This window comes from Acomys minous (assembly GCF_964271855.1).
Source record: "Acomys minous genome assembly, chromosome: 11".
Taxonomy (NCBI): domain Eukaryota; kingdom Metazoa; phylum Chordata; class Mammalia; order Rodentia; family Muridae; genus Acomys; species Acomys minous.
Window position 1 is genome coordinate 68,098,437 of NC_140492.1, and position 25,048 is coordinate 68,123,484.

Here is a 25,048-nt window from a genome sequence, read left to right on the forward strand (position 1 = left end):
CCTTGTATCCTCCCGTTCTTCCCTCTCTCCCATTTTCCCCTTATTCCCCTCCCCTATGACTGTTCCTGAGGGGGATTACCTCCCCCTGTATATGTTCATAGGGTATCAAGTCTCTTCTTGGTACCCTGCTGTCCTTCCTCTGAGTGCCACCAGGTCTCCCCCTCCAGGGGACATGGTCAAAGGTGAGGCACCAGAGTATGTGAGAAAGTAATATCCCACTCTCCACTCTACTGTGGAGAGTGTTCTGTCTATTGTCTAGATCTGGGTAGGGGATTAAGGTTTACCGCCTGTATTGTCCTTGGCTGGTGCCTTAGTTTGAGCGGGACCCCTGTGCCCAGATCTGCCTATCATAATGTTCTACTTGTAGGCTTCTAGGACCCTCTGGATCCTTCTACTTTGCCATTCTCCCATGCTTCTCTCATCTAGAGTCCCACTAGAATGTCCTCCCCTCTGTCTCAGTTTCCTGGTAAGTGAAGGCTTTCGTGGGACATACCCCTTGGGCTAATATGCAGATATAAGTGAGTATATATCATTTGAGTCTTTCTGCTTCTGGGTTAACTCACTCATTATGATCATTTCTAGCTCAATCCATTTATCCACAAATTTCGGGAATTCCTTATTTTTAATAGCTGAATAGTATTCCATAGTGTATATGTACCACAGTTTCTTTATCCATTCTTCTATTGAGGGACATTTAGGCTGTTTCCATGTTCTGGCTATTATGAATAAGGCTGCTATGAACATGGTTGAGCAAATTTTCTTGTTGTGTGCTGGAGCATCTTCTGGGTATATTCCAAGGAGTGGAATAGCTGGGTTTTGAGGAAGCCCAATTCCCATTTTTCTGAGATAGCACCAGATAGATTTCCAAAGTGGTTGTACTAGTTTGCATTCCCACCAGCAATGAAGGAGTGTTTCTCTCTCCCCACATCCTCGCCAGCATGTGGTGTCGCTTGAATTTTTGATCTTAGCCATTCTGATGGATGTAAGATGGAATCTCAGAATTGTTTTGATTTGCATTTCCCTGATGATTAAGGAGGTTGAGCATTTTTTAAAGTGTTTCTCAGCCATTTGATATTCCTCTGTTGAGAATTCTCTGTTTAGTTCCATGCCCCATTTCTCAATTGGGTTATTTGGTTTTGTGGTGTTTAATTTCTTGAGTTCTTTATATATTTTGGATATTAGACCTTTGTCAGATGTAGGGTTGGTGCAGATCTTTTCCCAGTCTGTAGGCTGTCGCTTTGTTCTCTTGACAGTGTCTCCTGCCTTACAGAAGCTTCTCAGCCTCATGAGGTCCCATTTATTAATTGTTTACATTAATGCCTGGGCTGTTGGTGTTCTGTTCAGGAAGTTGTCTCCTGTGCCAATATGTTCCAGGCTCTTTCCCATTTTTTCTTCTAAGTGACTTAGTGTCTCTGGTTTTATGTTGAGGTCTTTAATCCACTTGGATTTGAGTTTTGTACAAGGTGACAAATATGGGTCCAGTTGCATTTTTTTACACATAGACATCCAGTTAGACCAGCACCATTTGTTGAAGATGCTATCCCTTTTCCATCGAATGGATTTGGCTTCTTTGTCGAAAATCAAATGACCATATGTGTGTGGATTCATATCTGGGTCTTCGATTCGATTCCACTGATCAACCAGCCTGTTGCTGTGCCAGTACCATGCTGTTTTAATTACTATTGCTTTATAGTACAGTTTGAGATCAGGTATGGAGACTCCTCCAGAGCACCTTTTATTGTACAAGATTGTTTTAGCTATTCTGGGTTTTTTGTTTTTCCATATGAAGTTCAGAATTGACCTTTCAATGTCTTTAAAAAATTGTGTAGGTATTTTGATAGGGATTGCATTGAATCTGTAGATTGCTTTTGGTAGGATGGCCATTTTATTATGTTAATTCTCCCGATCCATGAGCAAGGAAGATCCTGCCATCTTCTCATGTCATCTTCAATCTCTTTCTTTAGAGTTTTGAAATTTTTTTCAAACAAGTCCTTCACTTGCTTAGTTAGAGTAGCTCCTAAGTACTTTATATTGCTTGTGGCTAATGTGAAGGGTGTAGTTTTCCTAATTTCTTCCTCTGCAAGCTTGTCATTTGTGTATAGGAAGGCTACAGACTTTTTTGAGTTAATTTTGTATCCAGCCAATTTGCTGAAGGTGTTTATCAGCTGTAGGAGTTCTCTGGTGGAATTTTGAGGGTCACTTATGTAGACTATCATATCATCTGCAAATAGGGATAATTTGACTTCCTCCTTTCCCATTTGAATACCCTTGATCTCCTTTTGTTGTCTTATTGCTCTGGCTAGAACTTCGAGTACTATATTGAAGAGATATGGAGGGAGTGGGCAGCCTTGCCTTGTTCTCGATTTTAGAGGAATTTCCTTGAGTATCTCACCATTTACTTTGATTTTGGCTATTGGCTTCCTATATATAGCCTTTATTATGTTGAGGAAAGTGCGTTGTATTCCCGATCTCTCTAAAACTTTAAACATGAATGGGTGTTGGATTTTATCAAATGCTTTCTCTGCATCCAAAGAGATGATCATGTGGATTTTTATTTTCAGTTTGTTTATGTGGTGGATTACATTGATGGATTTCTGTGTATTAAACCATCCCTGCATGCCTGGAATGAAGCCTACTTGGTCATGATGAATGATATCTTTGATGTGCTCTTGTATTCGTTTTGCAAGTATTTTATTTAGTATTTTTGCATCGATGTTCATCAGAGAAATTGGTCTGAAATTCTCTTTCTTTGTTGAGTCTTTGTGAGGTTTAGGTATCAATGAGACTATGGCCTCATAGAATGAATTTGGTAGTGTTCCATCCCTGTCTATCTTTTGGAGTAGCTTGAAGAGTATCGGTATTAGCTCGCCCTTGAAGGTCTGGTAGAATTCTGCACTGAAACCATCTGGCCCTGGGCTTTTTTTGGTTGGGAGACTATCAATGATTACTTCAATTTCTGTAGGGGAAATGGGACTATTTAGCTTGTTTATCTGTTCTTCACTCAACTTTGGCAAGTGAAATTGATCAGGAAAATCGTCCATTTCCCTTAGATTTTCAAATTTTGTGGCATATATGCCTTCAAAGTAGGATTTTATGATTCTTTGTATTTCTTCAGTGTCTGTTGTTATGTCTCCCTTTTCATTTCTGATTTTGTTGATTTCAATACTGTCTCTCTGCCTTTTAGTTAGTTGGTCTGTCTATCTTGTTGACTTTCTCAAAGAACCAGCTCTTGGTTTTGTTGATTCTTTGGACTGTTTTCTTAGTTTCTAATTTGTTAATTTCACCCCTGAGTTTGATTATTTCCAGACATCTACTCCTTTTGGGTGTTTCTGCTTCTTTTTTTTCTAGGGCTTCCAGTTGTGTCGTTAAGGTGTTTATGTGAGATGCTTCCAATTTCTTTTTAAAGGCACTGAGTGCTATGAATTTTCCTCTTAGCACTGCTTTCAATGTATCCCACAAATTTGGGTATGTTGTTCCTTCATTTTCATTGAATTTCAGAAACTCCTTGATTTCTTTCTTTATTTCTTCCCTGACACAGGTGTCATTTAGCAGAGAGTTGTTTAGTTTCCACATACGTGTAGGCTTTTTGTTATTTCTGTTGTTGTTGAATTGCAGCCTAAGCCCATGATGATCTGATAGGATACAAGGTATTATTTCAATCCTCTTGTATTTGTTGAGGCTTTCTTTGTGAACTACGATGTGATCAATTTTGGAGAAGGTTCCATGGGGTGCAGAGAAGAAGGTATATTCTTTCTTGTTTGGGTGAAAGGTTCTATAGATATCTGTTAGATCCATTTGACCCATGGCATTGGTTAATGATGTTATTTCTCGGCTTAGTTACTGTTTTGATGACTTGTCCTTCAGTGAGAGTGGGGTGTTGAAGTCTCCCACTATTATTGTGTGGGGATTGATGTGTGGTTTAAGCCTTTTTAGCAGATCTTTTACAAATGTGTGTGCCCTTGTGTTGGGTGCATAGATGTTCAGAATTGTGATGTCATCTTGGTTGCCTTTACCTTTGATGAGTATGAAGTGTCCATCCTCATCCCTTTTGATTAATCTTGGTTGAAAGTCTATTTTGTTCGATATTAAAATGGATACACCTGCTTGCTTCTTGTGACCATTTGCTTGGAATATTTTTTCCAACCTTTTATCCTGAGGTAATGCCTATCATTATGGGTGAGATGTGTTCTTGAATGCAGAAGAATGTTGGATCCTGTTTATGCACCCATTCAGTTAGTCTGTGTCTTTTTATTGGAGAATTGAGACCATTGATGTTGAGAGATATTAATGACCAGTTACTATTAAGAGTCTTAATTTTGATGTTGGTTCCAGTCGGGCGTTTATGTAGTTGTGTTTTTGCCATGGTATAGTTATCTATTTCCTGAGTAGTTTTGGTTGTAGCTTGACCCTTTGGGATGGAGTTTTCCTTCTAGTACCTTCTGTAAAGCTGGATTTGTGGATAGGTACTGTTTGAATTTGGTTTTGTCATGGAATATTTTGTTTTCTCCATCAATGGTTATTGATAGTTTTGCTGGGTAAAGTAGTCTGGCTTGGCATCTGTGGTCTCTTAGGGTTTGCAGGATCTCTGTCCAGGCCCTTCTGGCTTTGATGGTCTCTGCTGAGAAGTCGGGTGTAATTCTGATAGGTTTGCCATTAAATGTTATTTGGCCCGTTTCCCTTGCAGCTTTTAATATTTTTCTTTGTTCTGTATGTTTTGTGTTTTGATTATTATGTGATGGGCAGTTTTTCTTTTCTGGTCAATTCTATTTGATGTTCTGTATGCCTCTTGTATGTTTATAGGCATCTCTTTCTTTAGATTGGGGAAATTTTCTTCTATGATTTTGTTGAGAATAGTTTCTGGGCCTTGGAGTCCGATATCTTCTCTTTCTTCAATGCCTATTATCCTCAGATTTCTTCTTTTCATGGTGTCCTTAATTTCTTGGATGTTTTGTGTCAGGAGTTTTCCAGATTTGGCATTTTCTTTCATGGTTGCTTCAAGATCTGTTACTGTGTCTTTTAGACTTGAGATCCATTCTTCCATCTCTTGGATTCTGTTAGAAAAGCTCAGCACTGTGTCATTCGCCTTCTTCTCTGAGGCCTCAAGTTCTCGTTTTTCTTCTGTCTGTGTGTTTATCATTGAATCCATTTTCATCTTCATATCTTGAACAGATTTTTTTATTTCTTTCATCTGGTTGTTTACATTTTCCTGAAAAATTTCCAGTTCCACTCTATGTGCTTCTTTTATGTCTCGCACCTGCTTGGCTGTGTCTTCCTGCATCTGATTTCGAATTTTATTTGTTTCCTCCGTTATCATCCTCATTACCAAGGATTTGAGGTCATTTTCTTGTGTTTCCATTGTATTTGAGTTCTCTGGGTTGTTTTCTTTGGGATAGCTGGGAACTGGAGACGCCATGTTGTTTTGGGGGTTTTTGCGTATGCTTTTACGCTGTCCTTTAGACATCTTGCCGTCTCTGTTTTTGTTGGGTAAGTTCCAGAGTTGAGTGGAGGGAGTCTGATGATAGATTCACTTGTTTTCTCACGATTTCCGTATGCTGGAAGCCCTGATACTTCACTGGTGTGGATGGCAGTAGGTTACCCCTGTAGTTTTGGGCTCTCACAGCCAGTGATCCTCAGCTCCCCTTTGCTGTGGGTCCTGCAATCGTTCTGGGACTCTGAATGATCGTTGGATCAGGCCAAGGTATCCACAACCTTTTGGGTCCCCTGCCAAGTCCAGCCAGGGATACTGGACCCGAACCACGTGTCAAGCTCAGCTTGTTTCTCAGGGCCTGAACCGTCTGCCACAGCAGGAGAACTGCGACTGCACTGAGCAAGCGCCTAGGGTGGAAGTGAGCGCTCTACCCAGCCTGCGTCACAGCAGAACTGCGACTTCACTGAGCAAGCACCTAGGGTGGAAGTGAGCGCTCCACCCAGCCTGCGTCACAGCAGGGAAGTGCGTCTGCACTGAGCAAGCACCTAGGGTGGAAGTGCGCGCTCCGCCCAGCTTGTGTCACAGCAGAGAAACTGCGACTGCGCTGAGCAAGCCCCTGGTGGAAGTGAGCGCTTCGCCCAGCTTGTGTCACAGCACGAAACTGCGACTGCGCTGAGCAAGCACCTAGGATAGAAGTGAGCACTCCGCTCAGTTTGCGTCACAGTAGGGAAACTGCGGCTGCGCTGAGCAAGCACCTAGGATAGAAGTGAGCACTCCGCCCAGCTTGCGTCACAGCAGGGAAACTGCAACTGCGCTGAGCAAGCACCTGGTGGAAGTGAGCGCTCCGCCCAGCTTGCATCACAGCAGGGAAACTGCAGCTGCGCTGAGCAAGCACCTGGTGGAAGTGAGCGCTCCGCCCAGCTTGCATCACAGCAGGAAAACTGCAGCTGCGCTGAGCTGGAGCCTAGGGTGGAAGTGAGTGCTCCGCCTAGCCTGTGTCACAGCAGGGGAGCTGTGCCTTGGGCCGAATTGCTTGCTGAGCTGAGCCAGCTTCTCCACGGCACAGTTCACTGAGCAAACCCAGGACTCTGGGGCTGAACTGTCTGCTGAGTCTAGTTTGGGTCTCAAGGCACCACGCGACCCAAATCCTGTCCAGAGTCCCCTCTCCTGCAGCAACTCCCACCGTCCACCACACCAATCGCCTCCACTGGAAGGCTCTGAGCTGCAAACCTCAGCCACCGCCGCTAGTGCCGCTGCAGCCGCTGGTGCCGCTGGTGCTGCTGGTGGCACTGCTGTCTCTGCCGCTGCTGCTCTGATCCAAGAAAGTCCTTGCTCCTCCCGTGTGCAGGGGCAAGCAGGTCCTCCGCACTCTGGTCCCTCCGAACTGTGGAGCAGTTCTGCTGCCGTGGTGTGGGGACCTTGGTGTTCCTGGCTCAGAAATCTGTGCAGTTCCCTGAACTGTTCACTGGAGCTTTCAAACATGGTCCACACTGCTCGCCGCCATCTTGGATCTCTCCCAAGGGTTTCAATGAGGGATTCTCTGCACCTAAATCTGTTTATTGTGCCTTGCTTTTGGCTGTTTTCCTTCTCTTTGCTCTGTCCTACTCTAATGAATAGTTTTTGTTTTATCATATATCATATCATATCATGTCATGTTATATCATATCATATCTTATTATATATCATATCTTATATCATATCATATCATATCTTATCATATCATATCTTATATCATATCTTATCTTATCATGTCATCCATAGCTTATCTTTTCATGTCATACCCTACCATGTCTTGTCATAATCCCTTTGAAGCTTCTTTCTTTTCTATTGAGAGATAGAAAGTGACTGGCTCTAGATGAGAGGAGAGGTGGGGAAAGTCTGGCAGGAGAATTTCTTCTCTGAAGAAAATATTCCCAAATAAAAATGTAATTTTATCACACATGGTAGCACACACATTTATATCCCAACACTTAGGAGGCAGGGGCAGGCAATCTCTGTGCTTTCAAGGAAAGTCAGCTCAGCACATAGCACAGAGCTCAGAAGGAAGGAAGGGCGCACAATCCCTCAGACACTGTGAATCAGAGATTGTTTCCTGGACAGAAGCTCTTCCCCACTGGACCTGCACAATACTCTGAGGTGTTCTTTCCCTCGCTGTGTCTAGGAGACTTGTGAGGAACAGAAGCTCATGAAATACAGAGATCCTTGACACAGGGAACCCTCTTAGCTACACACACAGCGCCCGCAGCCTGGGCTCCTGTGTCATCTGGTGAACCGTGCAGTGATGCTGCAGCTGTTCAGGTTCTTCAGTCTTTACCCCAGTCTTTCCTTTCCTCTTCATAGAAGGCTGTGCTCTTACTGGAGGATTGTACACAGGCGTGCACACACCGTCTGCCATACAAATGCAAGCACATGCAAAGGATCTCATTACCATGCCGGTCAGCGAGGCTAGCCACAAATGCACACTGCTGGGGATATAAGAAATTCTGTTTAGAAGGCAGACACTGACAGAGATAAGCCACATGGACTCTTTTAGCCAATGCACACATGCATGGTGCACTTCATATTCCACATGCCTATGGTACACACACACACAAACACACACACATACACACACACAGAGGCAGAGGGGGGGAGAGGGAGAGAGGGAGAGAGAGAGAGAGAGAGAGAGAGAGAGAGAGAGAGAGAGAGAGAGAGAGAGAGAGACGGATGGACAGACAGACAGACAGAGACAGAGACAGAGAGAGACACAGAGACATAGAGCTAGAGATAGATAGATAGATAGAGATAGAGAGAGAGAGGGAGAGAGGTGGGGGGACACAGACACAATAATTGAATAGAAAGCTTGATAGGGGGTGAATTTAGACTAAGCACACCACCTCTTTCAGAAGTGTCTCACACTCTGCTATCAAAGATTTGAGGACTAAACAGTCAGCGGGGAGCATGCTCTGCCTGTCCTAACTGTGCTGATGTAGTCAGAAATATTTTTTCTTCAAAGGACAAATTTCCAAACTCCTGCTCCTGCCCTTTAAAAGCCCTTTTCACAACCCTGGTCATCCAGTTGGACAGAAGCTATAAGATCCAGGAGAAATTAATTCTATTGTACCACTAATAGCATGCAGGGCAGACAAAGTGCTACTCAGGCTTATATCAGCATGAACCAAGATCTGGGGAAGGTTAAAAGACAACTTTAGGGTACAGGGAGGACAAGAGAGATAGTCCATATGCCCCCTGAAAATGTAGAAATGAATTTTTAATTGCTAAGTGTTTCTCTTCCTTTTTTCTCTGAGATTTTTGGGGTCAAAGTTAGGGATTCATATACATCAAGTACTTACCTTACCACATAGCTGCCTACCTTGTCCACAAAAAGAGGGTTTCATGAGTAAACACTTTAGTTGTTTCTTCCACTCATATGGTCATTGAGTTACTTACAATAATTCACTGTCACATACTAAAGGTTCCCACTTCCTCGTTACCTGTGACCTGCACATGGGTTTCCTTACACAGCTAAAGGTACAGTGGTAGGGGGTGAGCAGAGGACGAGGTGGAAGGTCCCCTCCCTGACTCTTACTTGCTGAATACATGCCATGAGGGAAATCTTACTTTCAGTCCTAAGTCTAACTATCCATTCTTGAAACAGAAATCACTTGTGTGGTACCTACTGCTATATGCCGCCTGACAACGTATATACAGGTAGCCAAACACCTGTTCTATGACACTATTTCGCCTCTCAATGTATTCTTTTTCACAATCTTGCACTTCAATTTTCATGTACTCTCATCTCCACCTTGATTTCACTAGATTTTGAAATAAGCATGTTAAGGATGGTGAGTTTCGGTTTAGAAGGAATCCATCTGTGGTCATTCTGAACAAGACAGGTGCATGGATTTAAAGCTGACAACAGGGCAGTGCAGGATGTATTTGCTTCTGCTGGCCTTCCTGTGCTGACTCATGGCAGCCCAGGATGTAGGTTAATAATGCTTGTCTGTGCCTCAGGAAGCACCAGCTGTAGACTTGTTGACATCCCAGATTCTTCATCAGTTCTAAGGAAGTAGAAGACAGTTCTTTATCTTTAGAAATGACTTTTCTGAAAATTGATTTTAGAACATTTGTTTAATAAAGACAAATTTCTCTTTACATTGTCACGAGAGTGTTCTGTTTTGGGAAAATTTTATTTCTAAAGGAAGAAAAACTGTAAGTATTTTATTTTTGTGTAGACACATTGGTGTTGCAATGTTCTGTTCTGCTTTACCTAGTGAAGTCTGTGTATTTTAGGAAAATCTTCATTTGGCTGAAACAGATATCATGTCCCAAGGTAAACATTCTAATATTTTTAGTAGAAGTTCTTTGTGTCCTTCCAGATCGGATGTCATAATTCTTACAAATGGCAGTGGCATTTGTCACATCATATAAATTCTTGCTAGTCTTTGGACTGTATTAACTCCCACATATATATGTATGAGCTTGTTAGCATGTTTCTTTTCTATTTTCTTGTTCCCTGTTTTTCCTTGTGAAATACAACACTGGTCATCATATTCTTTTATATGTGAAATGGGACTGTTTTTCCTTTTTTCCTGATATTGGGTATGAGTCTGTAATTAATAGGATTTTAGTAAGGTGTCTATCACTATGTAATCCAATGTACATACATTCTTACTTTTCAATAATTTGTATTTAATTCATTTGAACATTTTCTTTTGCTCTCCTTCCTTTCATAGAATCAGGCTTAAGATGTCCAAAATCCTGATTAAGAGTCCTTTGTAGTTTAACAGATTAAACTCTCTTAAGATAAGCAAACCCAGATAGGATTAGTTTTGTGAAGAAGAACCACAGGTGTTGGTAATAGTATGTGATACTTCTCTCTTAAGACCAAACTCACTGATTATTTCAAAGTTAAAAACAAGAGGGAACAGAAGCGATATCCAAGCAAGATGTAAAGGTAGAGATGCAACAGGTGATCTTTGAACTGCTGGTTAAAGCTTTATCTATGGTAATTTTATATAAATAACTCTAAAGAAAAAGTCTGAGAAGTAATTTCCAACCTACAGTACTAAAATAAGTGAATTGTATGCCATCTTTATGTTTTATTTTATAAAGTGTAAGAAATCTATGCATTTTAATTTACAGAGTTTAATCATGACTGAAGAATTCAAAGTGTGGTATACACTTGCAGTCTCCACACTGAGGAAGTTGAGAGACATGGGTCTGGAGTTGGCCCCAAATTGGTCTACATGGTAAGGCTCTGCCTCAAGGAAACCACACAAGCAACCAGAAAATATGTAAAGTACTGAACATTAGAATCTATCAAAAAAAATGACTGCCTCATGGTTTGTGTTAGGCTTCCCTGTCGTTTTCTAGGCCCATCGTCCCCCCAAAGCACCTGTGTGCTGGAGCCAGTGTCCCTGTGACTGTGCTTCTTACTTGTAGTTCTGCATCACAATCCAAGAAATGGAGAGAGGGTTAGTGTTCTCCTGCAGGGGGCAGCATGAATGTAAAGATGATGGAAAAGGGAAGCAGAGAAAAAGTTTGGTCAACAAAGCACTTTTGATTTCTCCCTTAATAGTAGTTTGAAACTTCTTCATGATCACTGAGACCTGAATGTGACCTAAGAAGAAAAAATTAGTCTAGACTCACTGACTTTATCTTGGCAGGCTCCTAGTAGCCTTCTGCCTTCTGGGAGAAGTTCACAGACACTTAACCTAAAGAAAAGCTGAAACAAACCCCATGGATTTCAGTCTTTAGTTCATGTGCTGGCACACTGCTCAGGATTTTTCTAGCAATCTTCTCAGGTAAGAAAACACTTCGGTCATACCTTTCTTCTCCATCCTGGAAACCTCTTTGTGGGCCCTGAACTCTTCCTTATCAACTTTTCTCCTACTCTTTTTGTATATTTTCATCATTCACAATTTTTGTTGTTATTATTGGTGAAGTTTTTCTACTCCAAAAGGATTACAGATTTAAGAGCCTATTATAAAGGATTCCTTTCTTAGGTTTGGAATATAGGTAGAAAAGAAATAGAAACATTTCATTCTCATAATCCATGTTGAGAGTAGAGAGAGAAGCCATCATGATTGACTACACTCAGGTGATACTTGTTTTCCATTTAGTCCTAGCCTCTTTCTCTTCCTTCTGACACACTCAGAGATGGCAGAAGTGAAGACAGAGGCTTGCCAAGCAAAAGAATGGTGTTTTTGTGGAAGCCTAGTATTCAGGAAGCTGCAGTATCTAGACATGGAATCAATCTATGATTCCAGCTTCTTGGGTACATTTAAGAGATCAAACCAAGCTGTGCATGACATTGATTTGAGCTCTGTTTAAGTGATAGTTTTTATTAAAAATAATATATGTTTACATATATGTCACACACACACACGTCTTGTCCTTTATCGAAACTTTTGTATTAGAAACAGATTTTTATGATTCTTTTAAATTGCTGATGATATAATTTAAGTGTCAAACCCCTCAGAGTCTTGGTGGTAAATACTTCAGACACATTTCTATTCCTTGTTTGCCTAGGAAGCCCAGCGATATGCAACTGAATACATTCTCAGGTGCTGAGCAATGGGAGACCTACTGAAAGTTGCTGCTTTTGGTTTCAAGTGTAAATAACTTGGCTAACATGGATTACTCTTTATTACCAGGAAATACACTTAGACTCAACATTATCCTTTAATAAGACGATAGCATATGTATTTGGTTTTTGTTTGTTTTTCTTTTGCTTAAAGGAAAAATTTCCAAATTTCCCTCTTATCATTTAATACAAATAGTGACCTTTTGTATGATATAGAAGCATTTGTTTTTTCCTTGTTTTTGTTTAGAATAAAAGGGGAAGTTTTAATATTCCCTTAATGAACGATGTCACACTTTGTCTTAAAAAATGATGAGTACACAGTATGTGCTGTTCTTTGAAAACCAGGGCAAGAAGATAATTTAATAGGATTAAATCCTACTATGAGTGCCAAGAACTTTTATTGTGGGCATCAGGACCCATGAGTGAGTGAGGGTAACAGAATTGCCAACACTGGAAACAAGACTTCAGAGACCAACATCGAGGAGGACTTCTATTTCATTTTGTAGAACTAAGCCTTTCATACATTCTGTTGACCAATGGGGTTAGGACCACTGGGATTTGGACATGAGCTCTGGGATAGCCAATCACTGTGAAGACCAGTTTACCTCCCTGAGGGAAGTGTTCGGCTGCAATGCACCATAAAACTTCCATGAAAATACTTATACTGGTGGATCCGGACACAGGGCTCCCTTCGCTAACCAGAGACATGGCAAGCAAAGGACCAAGACCCACTAATCAGAATCCAGCTCTGTGTCATTAACATGAAGAGTGGTGAACCCTGTGCCTCCAGCGGGATCAAGGGTGGTGCTGGTGCCCATGCTTTTTCTGGACAGGTCAGTTGAATGTGCAGCATCAACAGCTAGGTCAGTATCACTAGTAGGGTCCTCAGTGGCTTGCGGACCACAAAGAGCAGCAGATTCAGCACAAGTGCTGAGCCTGTTACCATTGCCTTGAGCAAGAAGACAAGAGTCAAGAGCCAGGTCAGTACCGTGAGCAGGATCCATGGTGTCAGCTGTGAGGTGACAAGCAGCAGGCTCACAGTCAGTGTGTGGCTGGCCCCTTTCATGCTCAGTGCAAAGATTTAAAGCAACTGGGCAAACCAATTCAGGCTTTTGAGCCTTGTCCATGGCATCTGTGTCACCTGCATCACCAGTAGAGGCAGCAGGAGCTATCTTCCTGTGTCCAGTAGCCCTCAAGGCTGGAAGTCTACGCTGAAAGAATCTAAAATGCGGTTCATACAGATGAGTCGACTTCTCTTCAACCTTTCAAGAAATAAAGAGATGTTACAGTTCATTAATTTTATGATTTCCATTCATTTTAGCATGTTTTTTTTGTTAATGTCACTCTTGATGTCAGTCCCAAAATATTTGTGGCTCAGTGTAATTTAGTCATTACAGCCACTGATATCCTATAACCTCTGCTTCCTTTCTGCTTAAGGACATAGTCTAGAGTTTACAGAATCCTCAAAATGGGAGAGAAGTCTTTCTCCACTCTACTGCGTCAGTCCTTTACCCATGGCCTTTCAAAATGGCCCACTGGGATCCTGGGATAGCAAAATAATGAAGGTGAATTCTGAAATGCATGAAAAAGTGTGCAATTACCCAAAGCAGAGGGAGCTGCTGAGCTGCATGTACAGAATCTGAAGATGCCTTCCAGCCTCTCACTACTTAACCATAACTGTCACATGTGTGAGTGGTGGTCTGTTCCAGCTCCACTGTGGCAGCTCAAAGGAGAACAGCTCCCATACTCACATAGATTGGAATGCTTGGTCCCTATTGGATGTAGCTATTTTTGGGAAGAAGTAGGAGGTGTGACGTTGTTGGAGGAGATGCTTCTCTGCAGGTAGGCTTTGAGTTTTCCAAAGACTAGTGCAATTTCCACAGAGCTATCTGCTTCCGGTTTGTGAATAAGGATATGAGCTCTCAGCTTCTGCAGCCCATTGCCTGTCTGCATGAGGCCATGTTGGTGATGACACTGTAGGTTTCCCTTTGGAACCATAAGCCTTGCCCCAAACAAACACTTCTCTCTATAAGCTGCCTTGATCATGATGTTTTATGCAAGCAGTAGAATGTTACTAATACAACCATTGACTACTTTCACTTGGAGTAATATGACGAAAGTCTAAAGTTTTTATTTAAACATCTTAAGGGATGTTTCCCAGTGTGACAAATAGAAGAGATGGTTCCATAATGTTGGCTTATGAAGGCTACTCAGAATACCCACTGAATTAATTAGATAATTAAGCAAGGGAATGTTCTGAAAACAATGTAATGCTATTTGGAGGGTGCAAAGCTTCATATACATTTGAGAGCAAATAATGTAGTGAGGCCTTCCTCATTCTATACAACACACTGGGACTTCGACATAACAGCCTACTTTTTCCTTCAATGTCAAATATGCTGATGCAATATGTCACTTCAATGAAAACCTCACACATTCTAAAACTTATCAAGCATCATCAAACAATGCAGCACAGAGGAGATAGAAAAAAATACCTTAAGGGGCACTGATGGGAATGGAAAGTAAGACAAAGAAGTATACATACATGTGCGTAAAAACTCTATTGTGTTCAAGAGACAACTTTAAGTTATTTCTTAGAAGAGCGCTGGCAAACGAACTTCTTTGATGAAGAATGTAAGAAAAACGCTGGAATATTGATAAAGCTGGGTTCCTTTTGTCTTGAACAATAAAAAGCTTTGCGGAGGGAGGCCCTCCAGGAACATCTCATATCTGAAACTAAAAAAATCTTACTTTTCAACATGGTGGGATTACCTTTACATTTATAGCTCTTCTTGAGCCATCAGATGGGGGTTCTTTCTCAGGAGAAATGATACTTTCAGAATTCTCAAGTTGTTCACGAACAATCTCCTTTGAGTCTTTTCTGATGTGCTCTCTACGAAGTTCATGCTGCAGTTCTCTCTGCTCGGGTATTGTTGCCTCATCTCGTTTCATAGGAGACCGAGATTGTAAACATGGGCATTTAACATTGCGTTTCTTCTTTATTTTTTCTTCTGGAGTGATTTCCTGTAGGTGAGGGAGTGAACGGTTACTCCGACTGATTCAACCTCATGACTCTTATGTTTACTTGTACCTGATTAAACTATTTTTTGGTCCTCTTATTTTACAGGATATGAGCAAAAAAATGGTGCATAGAGTGCAGGTCTTCCATGGTCTAGTTGCACTGACTGTACTGTTTATAACTTCCATAACAATATCTATTTGATATGCGGAAATATCATCAGAAGTTTGAATGAAGGAGTCCAGAATGCTCATAATTTTGAATTCGTTGTCCATGCTTGGTTATTTTTTTTTTTTACTGAGGATTCAGAGGCATGGCCTTCTTCAAGGAGGTGTGTCACTGACCATCCTCCCAAATACAACTCTGCTTCATGCTTCTGGATCAGATACAATCTCTCAGCTGCTACTTCAGTACTATGCCTGCCTCCTTGCTGCTGAGGTCTCAGGCACGAGCCATGGAAACTGTATGCAATCTTCAATTCAAATGCTTTCCCTGACAAGTTGGCCCTGGTGTCCTCTCACAGCCACTGAAAATTCTGAGTCTAAAAAGTATATTAAGAATCACTGTGTTGAATTTCTGCTCCTACTACATCTCTCAGTATAGACACTGAAGACACCTGGAGACCATGTGGCAGAAGGAATTCTCTACAATTGGCCTGAATGACTGGTAATAGGAAACTACATCTCTGACCCCAGTGACTGATCTTTTTACTTCCACTTAATTTGATGCCTGTTACTGACACCTTGCTCATAATAACAGTCCGTACACAGGAGTTTGTGGACAAATGATTTGAAGCAGAAATTGTCATAATGTGTGAGTTCACGCAGAAGCAAAAAGAGTTAAATGGTATATACTCACTTATATCGAGACACTAGTCCAAGGGGTACGTCCCCATGAAAAACTTTACCTACAGGAAAGTGGGTCAGAAGGGAGAACATCCTATTGAGACTTTAGGTGTGAGAAGCCTGGGAGAATGAGGATATAGAAGGATCCAGAGGGTCCTGGAAAACTACAGGCGGGTCTGGGCCCTGGGGTCCTCCTCAAACTATGGAACCAACCAAGGAAACTATAGGCAGTAAATGCGAACCCCTACCCAGACCTGCCGATAGAAAGGACATTCTCCACCGTTAAGCGGACAAGGAGAAAAGACTTTCTCACGAATTCTGGTGCCCCATATTTGACCATGTCCCTTGGATGGGGATGCCTGGTGGCACTCAGAGGAAGGATAATAGGTCACCAAGAAGAGACTTGATACCCTATGAGCATATACAGGGGGAGGAGGTCCCCCTCAGTCACAGACATAGGGGAGGGGAGTAGGGTTGGAAGCAGGAGGGAGGGAGGAATGGGAGGATACAAGGGATGGGCTAACACCTGAGATGTAATATGAGTAAACTGATAACAAAAAAAAAAAAAGATCACTGGCAAAGGAACTTCTGTGATGAAGGATGTAAGAAAAACGCAGGAACATTGATAAGGCTGGGTTCCTTATGTCTTGAACAATAAACAGCCTTGCAGAGGGAGGCCCTCCAGAAACATCTCATATCTTACACTAAAAAATCTTACTTTTCAACATGGTGGGATTACCTCTACATTTATTGCTCTTCTCGAGCCATCAGATGGGGGTTCTTTTTCAGGAGAAATGATATTTTCAGAATTCTCAAGTTCTGAACGAACAATCTCCTTTGAGTCTTTTCTTATGTGCTCTCTACGAAGTTCATGCTGCAGTTCTCTCTGCTCGGGTATTGTTGCCTCATCTTGTTTCATAGAAGACCGAGGCTGAAAAGATATGCATTCAACATTGCGTTTCTTCTTTATTTTTTCTTCTGGAGTGATTTTCTGTAGGTGAGGTAGTAAACAGTTACTCCGCCTGATTCAACCTCATGACTCTTATGTTTACTTGTACCTGATTAAATTATTTTTTCGTCCTCTTATTTTACAGAATACTAGCAAAAATTGGTGCCTAGAGTGCAGGTCTTCCATGGTCTAGTTGCACTGACTGTATTGTATATAACTTCCATAACAATACCTATTTGATATGTGGAAATATAATCTGAAGTTTGAATGAATGAGACCAGTAGGCTCATAATTTTGAATACTTTTTCCATGCTTGGTCAGTCTTTTTTGCTAAGGATTGAGAGGCATGGCCTTGTTCAAGTAGGTGTGTCACTGACAGTCCTCCCAAATCTAAATCTGCCTCATGCTTCTGGATCAGATGCAATCTCTCAGCAGGTGCTTCAGTACCATGCTTGCCTACTTGCTGCTGCAGTCCCAGGCACGAGTCATGGAAACTGTAAACAATCCGCAAATCAAATGCTTTCCCAGAGAAGTTGGCTTGGCCATGGTGTCTTCTCACAGCAACAGAATATTCTAAGTCTACAAAGTATATTAAGAATCACTGTGATGAATATCTGCTCCTTTTATATCGCCCAGTATAGACATTGAAAATACCTGCAGACCATGTGGCAGAAGGAATTCTCTAAAATTGGCCTGAATGTCTGGTAAGACGAAACTACATATCTAACCCCAGTGACTGATCTCTTTATTTCCACTTAACTTGATGTCTGTTACTGACACCTTCCTCACATTACTATTTCTAACAAAGAAATATTTAATGTGAAGCTTCATGTATCATTTAGAGACAATAAACAAATGAGTTACAAAAACATATACAGAGTAAGACTAACTTACAATATAAATATATTGTAAAGATCAAGTTTAGCTGGAAGTTATGACAAATCCTTTGTGTTGTACATTTCCTTGACACTAGGTGTAGCATCCTGAACTGTAGCCAGTATTCCCCTAATTAAGCTTACAAATATTGATGTGGAAATAGAACTTTTATAGTACAAATTCAGTAGGACTTTCTTGTAGAGGGAGGACTTCAAGACACATTTCACGTTCATGGGCAAAGTTCTCTAAAGCTGAGTGACATCCTGAATCCTAAACTTATGTTTCTAAGGAATACAGCAACAATTCAGACAACCTCAATTCAAGTCAGTACTAATAATCTTGTAAACAGCAATGTCTTTGTCATGTTCTACAACAAAGTGTCTATATATACTTGTAGAGGCAAAGTAAGTGATATAAAGAAGTAACATTGGGTTCTTTGCACACCGACACACATGTACGCCTCACCAACAGGGTAAAAGTCTGTAACACTGGCTGAAAAAGCACATCGTTAAATTCCTTAACTATGACAAGAAACTTTCATTGATGAGTGTTCTGCAACTTTAACTGATATCGAATTCACCTTCACAATTCTTCTTTACATGGGTACAATATTTTCAGCTCTAATAGGAGTTAGTGTACCCATAAACCTCAATTATAACACAAGGTTTATTTCCAATACTGTGAAGGTGCTATTGCAGACTGTGTAGGATGATTAAGTAATACAAGTTAATTGTTAGTTGATCAACTCATGGACATATCAATTACTAGTCTATTTTCTTCACAAGAGTACACACCCTAGCTTTGACCAACAGATACAATTCTATAGGTAGATAAGGTAGAGTTGGATAAGAACCTCCAAAACCCCAGAGACCTACACAATATGGCATTTAAAGGTGTTTCTATGATCCTAAGGATCCTTTGAGAATAAGACAACACCAAGCCTTCCTCAGAGAAGTTGATGAACATCAAAGAACCTCCTATGGAGATGGCTTCAAATGTGGCTACTCAGCCACTGGGAAAAATGTTTTCCTTTCTACCACAGACAGAATTCAGACTAAAAGTGGGCAAGCTTGCCTGGAGGCAGATTCAGTGCCCAAACACTGCTAAGACATGGTAAGCAAGTCCACACCTTTCCTGCTTCACAAATATGTCTTCGAGATAAAATGGGCCAGAATGCTAAAGATGATGCTCCAGTGTTATTGGGAGTTTGGGTGACTGTCTAGGCAGTGAACAGCCTCTGTCCTTTTCTCAATTTGGATACTGCTAACCTATACTTCCTATTTATTCATATAATTCATTTTATTCCTTCTCTAGTTCCTATGGGGTTGCAGACAGATAGTTTAGTTTTACAATTCATCTTATTTCCTAAGGATTTAAGATGTATTTAGGTCTAGATAGAGAATTTTAAGTTGATAGGGATGGATTCAACAAATACCGATTGGCATTCAGAGTTGTAGACTCATGAAGAAAGGAAAGATGTTTACTGCAAGGTTGAAAAATACTATGAATTTAATATTTCTATAATTCCTAATTGTTTCATGGTCCTTGCTGGCTGTAGTTTATTATGTATATGTTAAATATAAATTTATATGCAAAAGCAACAAATATATAATAAAAAGTTGGAATGAAATGTTACACAAGCATTCATAGCTCGTTGTGATGACTGAGCCAACCACTCATGGCTGAGTAGAGCATAGTCCCTAGGGGATATCCTACTATTATCATCCTCCTATATGGAAATACTATTAAACTGTTGCCTAACTTTTACCCTTAGGCACATTGTGTAGTGCATCTCTCAACTACCACCAGAGATGATTTTCCTTAACCTACTGAACACTTTTCAAAAACTCAAGACACCAATTTGTCAGTATACATACATAGGATAAGTTTCTATGGAGTGCTCACCTCTCCATGACACAGCTCTCTATATCACAGTCTGAAATCTATGGGTCTCTAGAGCATATTAGAATAAAGGGAAGAAAATAGTGTAAGAGCCACTGGCAGCAGCTGTCCAGAAAGAGCAACAACAACAAAAAAGAGTTTTTGACGCCTATGACAGGGCTGTTGCACAGAGGAACTCACAGTAACTATGAACACATGCCTAAGACATTCACACCATCAGGTCAATCAACATTACAACAATATTGAAGGTTATGCTCATGAAGTCCCACCCTTAGGTGAGGAGCTTTATGGTACTTATAGCTGCTGAGGGAAGAGGAGTCAGTTTCCTTCAGGAATAAAGCCCTGTGAAGTTGCACATGACCCAGTCATTTTCCTACTCCCTGCACACTAAGTGTCCTGATTGTTTTTTGTATAGAAAACATGCTTTTGGGAAAAAAAATAGAATGGTGGCAAACAAGGAAGATTTGGAGGGGATACTAAAGTGTGGTTAGATCTGATCAAATTTTATTATTTGCATATATAACATTCTCAGCCTTTAAATTAAATAAATTTTAGAAATATGTATTCCTCATCAATAAAGACAGGATACAAGCACCGAACCTGGTGGCTGGGTTATGCAGAATAGTTGGAGCTATTGATGACTAGCTATGGTTCAGTATTTCAAAATAATTTGTATGATGTTATTTGATGATATATGACGTTATTGAAAAGATGGAGACAAGAGCTGACAGGATTGAGTAATAGCCAGACGAAAGTAAGAGCATTGTCTTTACTTTGCTATGTGAAATTTGTGGGACTCAGAGGAATTGGAATAAAGAACCAAATCACTAGAGTAGAGGGAGATATCCTTACGTAGAAAGATGACATCAATACAAGGATCTATGTATCTGTAAATGTATACTAAAATGCACATCTACGTAGAACTGTGAACTACAGCATGTGAAATTGCAGAGGCAGAAGAGCCACGGATTCAGTTATGAAGTGTTGCAGGGCTTTCCAGTCGAATCACATGCTGCTTCCCAGTCTTTGAGTTATGGAAACCATTGCTTCTATGGTTTACTACACCTTGGACATAGCCAATATGGAATTTCTAGCTAGGTGATTATTTTGTGGTTTCTAATGTACTCACCTCATGTCAGGCATGTTAGTTCCTTCATTTCCAGTGTAACTACTCTCTAAGTCTTTTCTCATCATGGCCATTGTCATTGTTGATGTTTATTTTATAAGAATTTCCCTCAATTGTATAAACAGCTTGTAAACTTTTGTTTTTTACATTCATAGTCTACTTTCACTTACCGTTTTTAGCATAAGTAAGAAGAATGCAGCTGTGAATGTGGGTGTGAATGAGATGCAGGCCATGCACAAAGCTGTGTCCTGGGCACTCTCTAGCACTACACACAAGGGCGAGCAGATGCATTTTGCCCTCAAATAAGATGTGCTGTTTTTTTTTTATTAGAATTACCTTTGATCTTGTCTTTTCCTTAGAGATATGAAGTTGACTTTCTTCCTTGGGACAAACAGTATTTTCATGTTTTCCAATCACTTCACAAATTTTCGTCTTGAAATCCTTTTTAATGGTTTCCTTGAGATGTGCACACTGCAATTCTCTGTCTTCCTGCTCTACTTCCTGTGCTGTCTTGGCAGCAGGCTTCTCTGACTGTTCGGACTTGTCCTCACGTGTCTTCTTTAGTTTATGTTTTTCATGTATTTTCTGAAAATGAGAAGATACATTATTTCATGTTGGGGAGATGTTTTTTAAATGACTCTGTCCCTACATATTGTAGTGTATGTATGAAGGAAAAGGAGCCCCTACTTAATATATATCAGTTGAAGACCTTCATAAGTGCTCTGCTGCTCATACCATCACTAGCTATTAATAAAAAGTGAAAACAATTTATTTTCATCTAGTGTAAGAAAAAAAACATGAACCAGCATTTTAAACTTAGTATTTTTTACAGTGTTTAAAATAAAATTACTTTAGTTGTTAAATATTCCAAAACCTAAGTTACTTGATTTTCACATCACAAAGGACACCTCATGTGAAAGAGATTGCCTTAGTTTACCTAAAAATGTTGATCCCTCACAGTGCAGTCAATTTCTTTTTCTGTTTATAAATAAGTAGGTAGTAGGCAAGTCTAAGTTATTCAGGACCCAAATCACCAAATCAACATCGAAAAGCAAAACAATTTTGCTTTATATTACATACAATATAGTATACAGTTAACAGATATAGTGTATAGTTTACATTCACCAATCATATATTACAAAATGAATTTGCTTCTTCTAAGAGAAGAGGCTGGGAGTAGTAAATGTTTGGGGAAATGCATGAAGGAAATGGCCACAGAAAACTGCTTCATAGAAAGCTGTAAGTAAATTAGAGACCCATGGAGTCAGAAATGGAAAGAAAGAGCAAAACTAAATGAAGAAAAAGCTCAGGGCAGAAGCAAATCGCTTTGATGAGTTTAAAGAGAGGAGCGAACCAAACAAGACTGTCCTCCCAAGGGCGACTAACTGGTAGCAGAACACAGACTAAAGTATACCTTAGATTAGACAGCATGACAGTGTCCTGCATGCATGTAGGGTATCTGCACTGTGTCACCTTCTAACATGACCTAACATGCACATGAGATAATGAGCACGGTATCTGATGACCTTTACCAGGTTCCCTCAGTATAATCAAATATGTAAAATACTATAGTGTGATTCCTGACATCATTCAATGAATCTGTTTTCTCCAGAAGGAGAGACATGTTAAAACTACAACAGGGTGACTGTAGATGCTTTGGAGGAGGCCTGGAGTCCAGGTTGTCCCCTCCTTCTATGTTTCAATGCAGTTGACCAGCTGATCTATATTAGCATGGAGACAAGATCTGACAGAGGCCTTGAAGAAACAACTGCATGTGTATGAAAGGAGGACGTGGCCTGTGCAAGAGCATGTGGATTCCAACAGAAAAACATTTGTAACTATAATTTACCCTTAAAATGCAAGCTTATGCTGAATTATGAATGTGTTTGGTGTGAAATGAGCCTTTATTGGAAAGAGGCAAGGGTGTTTCTGCAGAGGATGGTGGTCTGCAGAACAAGGGTTCAAATGATTGTCCCTAACTGTATTGTGTCAACGGAAGCCAGGGCTGGGTTAGGGAAAGGATGCTGACCAATCATGGCAGACATGTAGCAATGCTGTAAGCACACAGCTGCTTGTGCCTTTCACCATGGAACCAATTGTTAAAGAGTAGAGAGAGGAGGAAACAGAAAAAGAGGTGAAGAGAAATATTTTAAATAAGAACACCAGAGGCAGTAAAGTCAAGGGATCCAGTCACCTGGTTACATAGGGGTTTCCATTATAATCAAATGCTTTTTTAAAAGTCACAGAATTACCATCTTTGAATGATGGAAATCATGACCTTTTTGGTGAAGATGCCTAAGATCCAGTATCTAAGGTTATGGTGTTCTTTGTCTGGAACACATAATAGTTTCTTTTATTAAACTGTAAAGCTTGTACTGGTCTTTATTATTATTTCTCTGTATTACTACTATAAAAGAAGTCACTGCGTTGATCTTATCGTCACATTTGTCCTATTCATTACAGCCTAACATTTTTCACTGAAGCTCTACAAGGTGAGTGGGAAAGGTCCTTGGACCAGGGAAATGCAGACCATGTGCACAGCTACAGTCCTGTTGTCTAGATGTTCTCTGCAGCTCTGTAGACAGACGCTCACAGATGCATCTTCCTATGCACAAGAAATCCATTGCTTTTAAATTAGAGGTAATTACCTTTAGCTGTTTTTTTCCTTTAGCGATATGAGCCAGTTCTTTCTTCAAATTTGTATCACATTCATTGCTTTCAAAAGACTCACAAAATGCTTCTTTGATGCCTTCCTTTATAGGCTCACAGTAGGAGTCTCTCTGCCTGCCCACAGTTTCTGCCTCAGTGTGCATGAGGGACTCTTGTGAACATGGAGGGGCACTGTCATGGCCCCCTTCAGAGTCTTTCTTCATTTCTTCTTCTAGAGATGTTCTCTGCAGGATAGAAGATGGAGGGTCAATTTGCTTGTTTTCCCAGCAGAAGTTCATTTTTTATATGATTGTTTTTAAAATTACTCTCTTCAGAAGTCACAGGGTATAAACACAGAGAAAGGAAAAGGCACTTAGCATTTAACAGTTAAACTCTTTATATATGTTCATTCTGTCTTAAATCACTAAGCTCTGATTAAGAATGGAAAATGCCTTATCTTCTTCAATGAACTAAAACTCACGAACATGACCTTCATTGTGTCAGTGTTGTTTGGAAGAAACTATGTCATAATGTGTCACATATCCCAAAACACATATTAGATGGGTTCTAACATGAAAGAGCAATTTTCACGTGTAAAGATATCAGCTCACCTCCCTCTTTCCTCAAAGGGCTTGTAATATTGCTCTTTAGGAGTATTTATTAAACAATATTTATCTTTCTCAAGTTAATAATATTTATGTCTCAAATTGATGACTCTCTTAACTATACACAGAAACAGCGTAAATGACTTTTAAGTACTACAAGGATTTTTCCTTCATTTAAAAGTTAGCTTACTGTTTTAAAAAGTTTAGCAAGTTTAACAAATTTTTCTTCTCATGAATAACTTTTTTGGGGAAAATTATACATTATTCTTAATAGTACATATAAACAAGGTGTGAGACTCCACACCAGATATTAAGATCACCGAGTTCTATTTAGTGTGTTCAACAGCTAGAGACACTTAATTATATGATTTCAGATGGGAAGAAGGTGTCTGTTCAAAAAGGTTTGTGTACAATAATTGTTGAATATAGACATATATGCCTATTACTCAGTGAGATATAGGTAAACTAACAAAACATAGGAACAGAAACTGTCAGAGAGATCAAGTCTGTTAAACCGAAATAGCCCTGCATCAGTGTAAAGTGTTTTTTTAAATGATTTTTTAAATCTTACTTACTGCTTTTATTTATTTATTTTTTTCTCCTTTATTAATTTATTCTTGTCACATCTCAATGGTTATCCCATCCCTTGTATCTTCCCATTCTTCCCTCCCTCCCATTTTCCCTTTATTCCCCTCCGCTATGACTGTTCCTGAGGGGGATTACCACCCTCTGTATATGTTCATAGGGTATCAAGTCTCTTCTTGGTAACCTGCTGTCCTTCCTCTGAGTGCCACCAGGTCTCCCCCTCCAGGGGACATGGTCAAAGGTGAGGCACCAGAATATGTGAGAAAGTAATATCCCACTCTCCACTCTACTGTGGAGATGGTTCTGTCCATTGTCTAGATCTGCGTAGGGTTTAAGGTTTGCCGCCTGTATTGTCCTTGGCTGGTGCCTTAGTTTGAGCAGGACCCCTGGGCCCAAATCTGCCTATCATAATGTTCTACTTGTAGGTTTCTAGGACCCTCTGGATCCTTCTACTTTGCCATTCTCCCATGATTCTCTCATCTAGAGTACCACTAGA

At 40.4% G+C, this 25,048-nt stretch overlaps 1 protein-coding gene across 1 annotated transcript in view; it reads right to left on the reverse strand.

Annotated features, from left to right (window-relative positions):
• Nucleotides 1–16,081: 16,081 nt before the first annotated feature.
• Nucleotides 16,082–25,048, reverse strand: part of LOC311608051 (uncharacterized protein) — a gene marked incomplete at its 3' end in the record, with an annotated part of 30,746 nt that continues 21,779 nt past the window's right edge. Inside the window, exons 8-11 of the mRNA XM_084800336.1 lie at nt 23,362–23,607; nt 21,050–21,298; nt 16,600–16,851; nt 16,082–16,114 (exon numbers count right to left, since the gene is read on the reverse strand). Coding sequence (XP_084656462.1) covers nt 16,082–16,114; nt 16,600–16,851; nt 21,050–21,298; nt 23,362–23,607 — 780 coding nt within the window. The remainder of the gene's footprint in view (nt 16,115–16,599; nt 16,852–21,049; nt 21,299–23,361; nt 23,608–25,048) is intronic.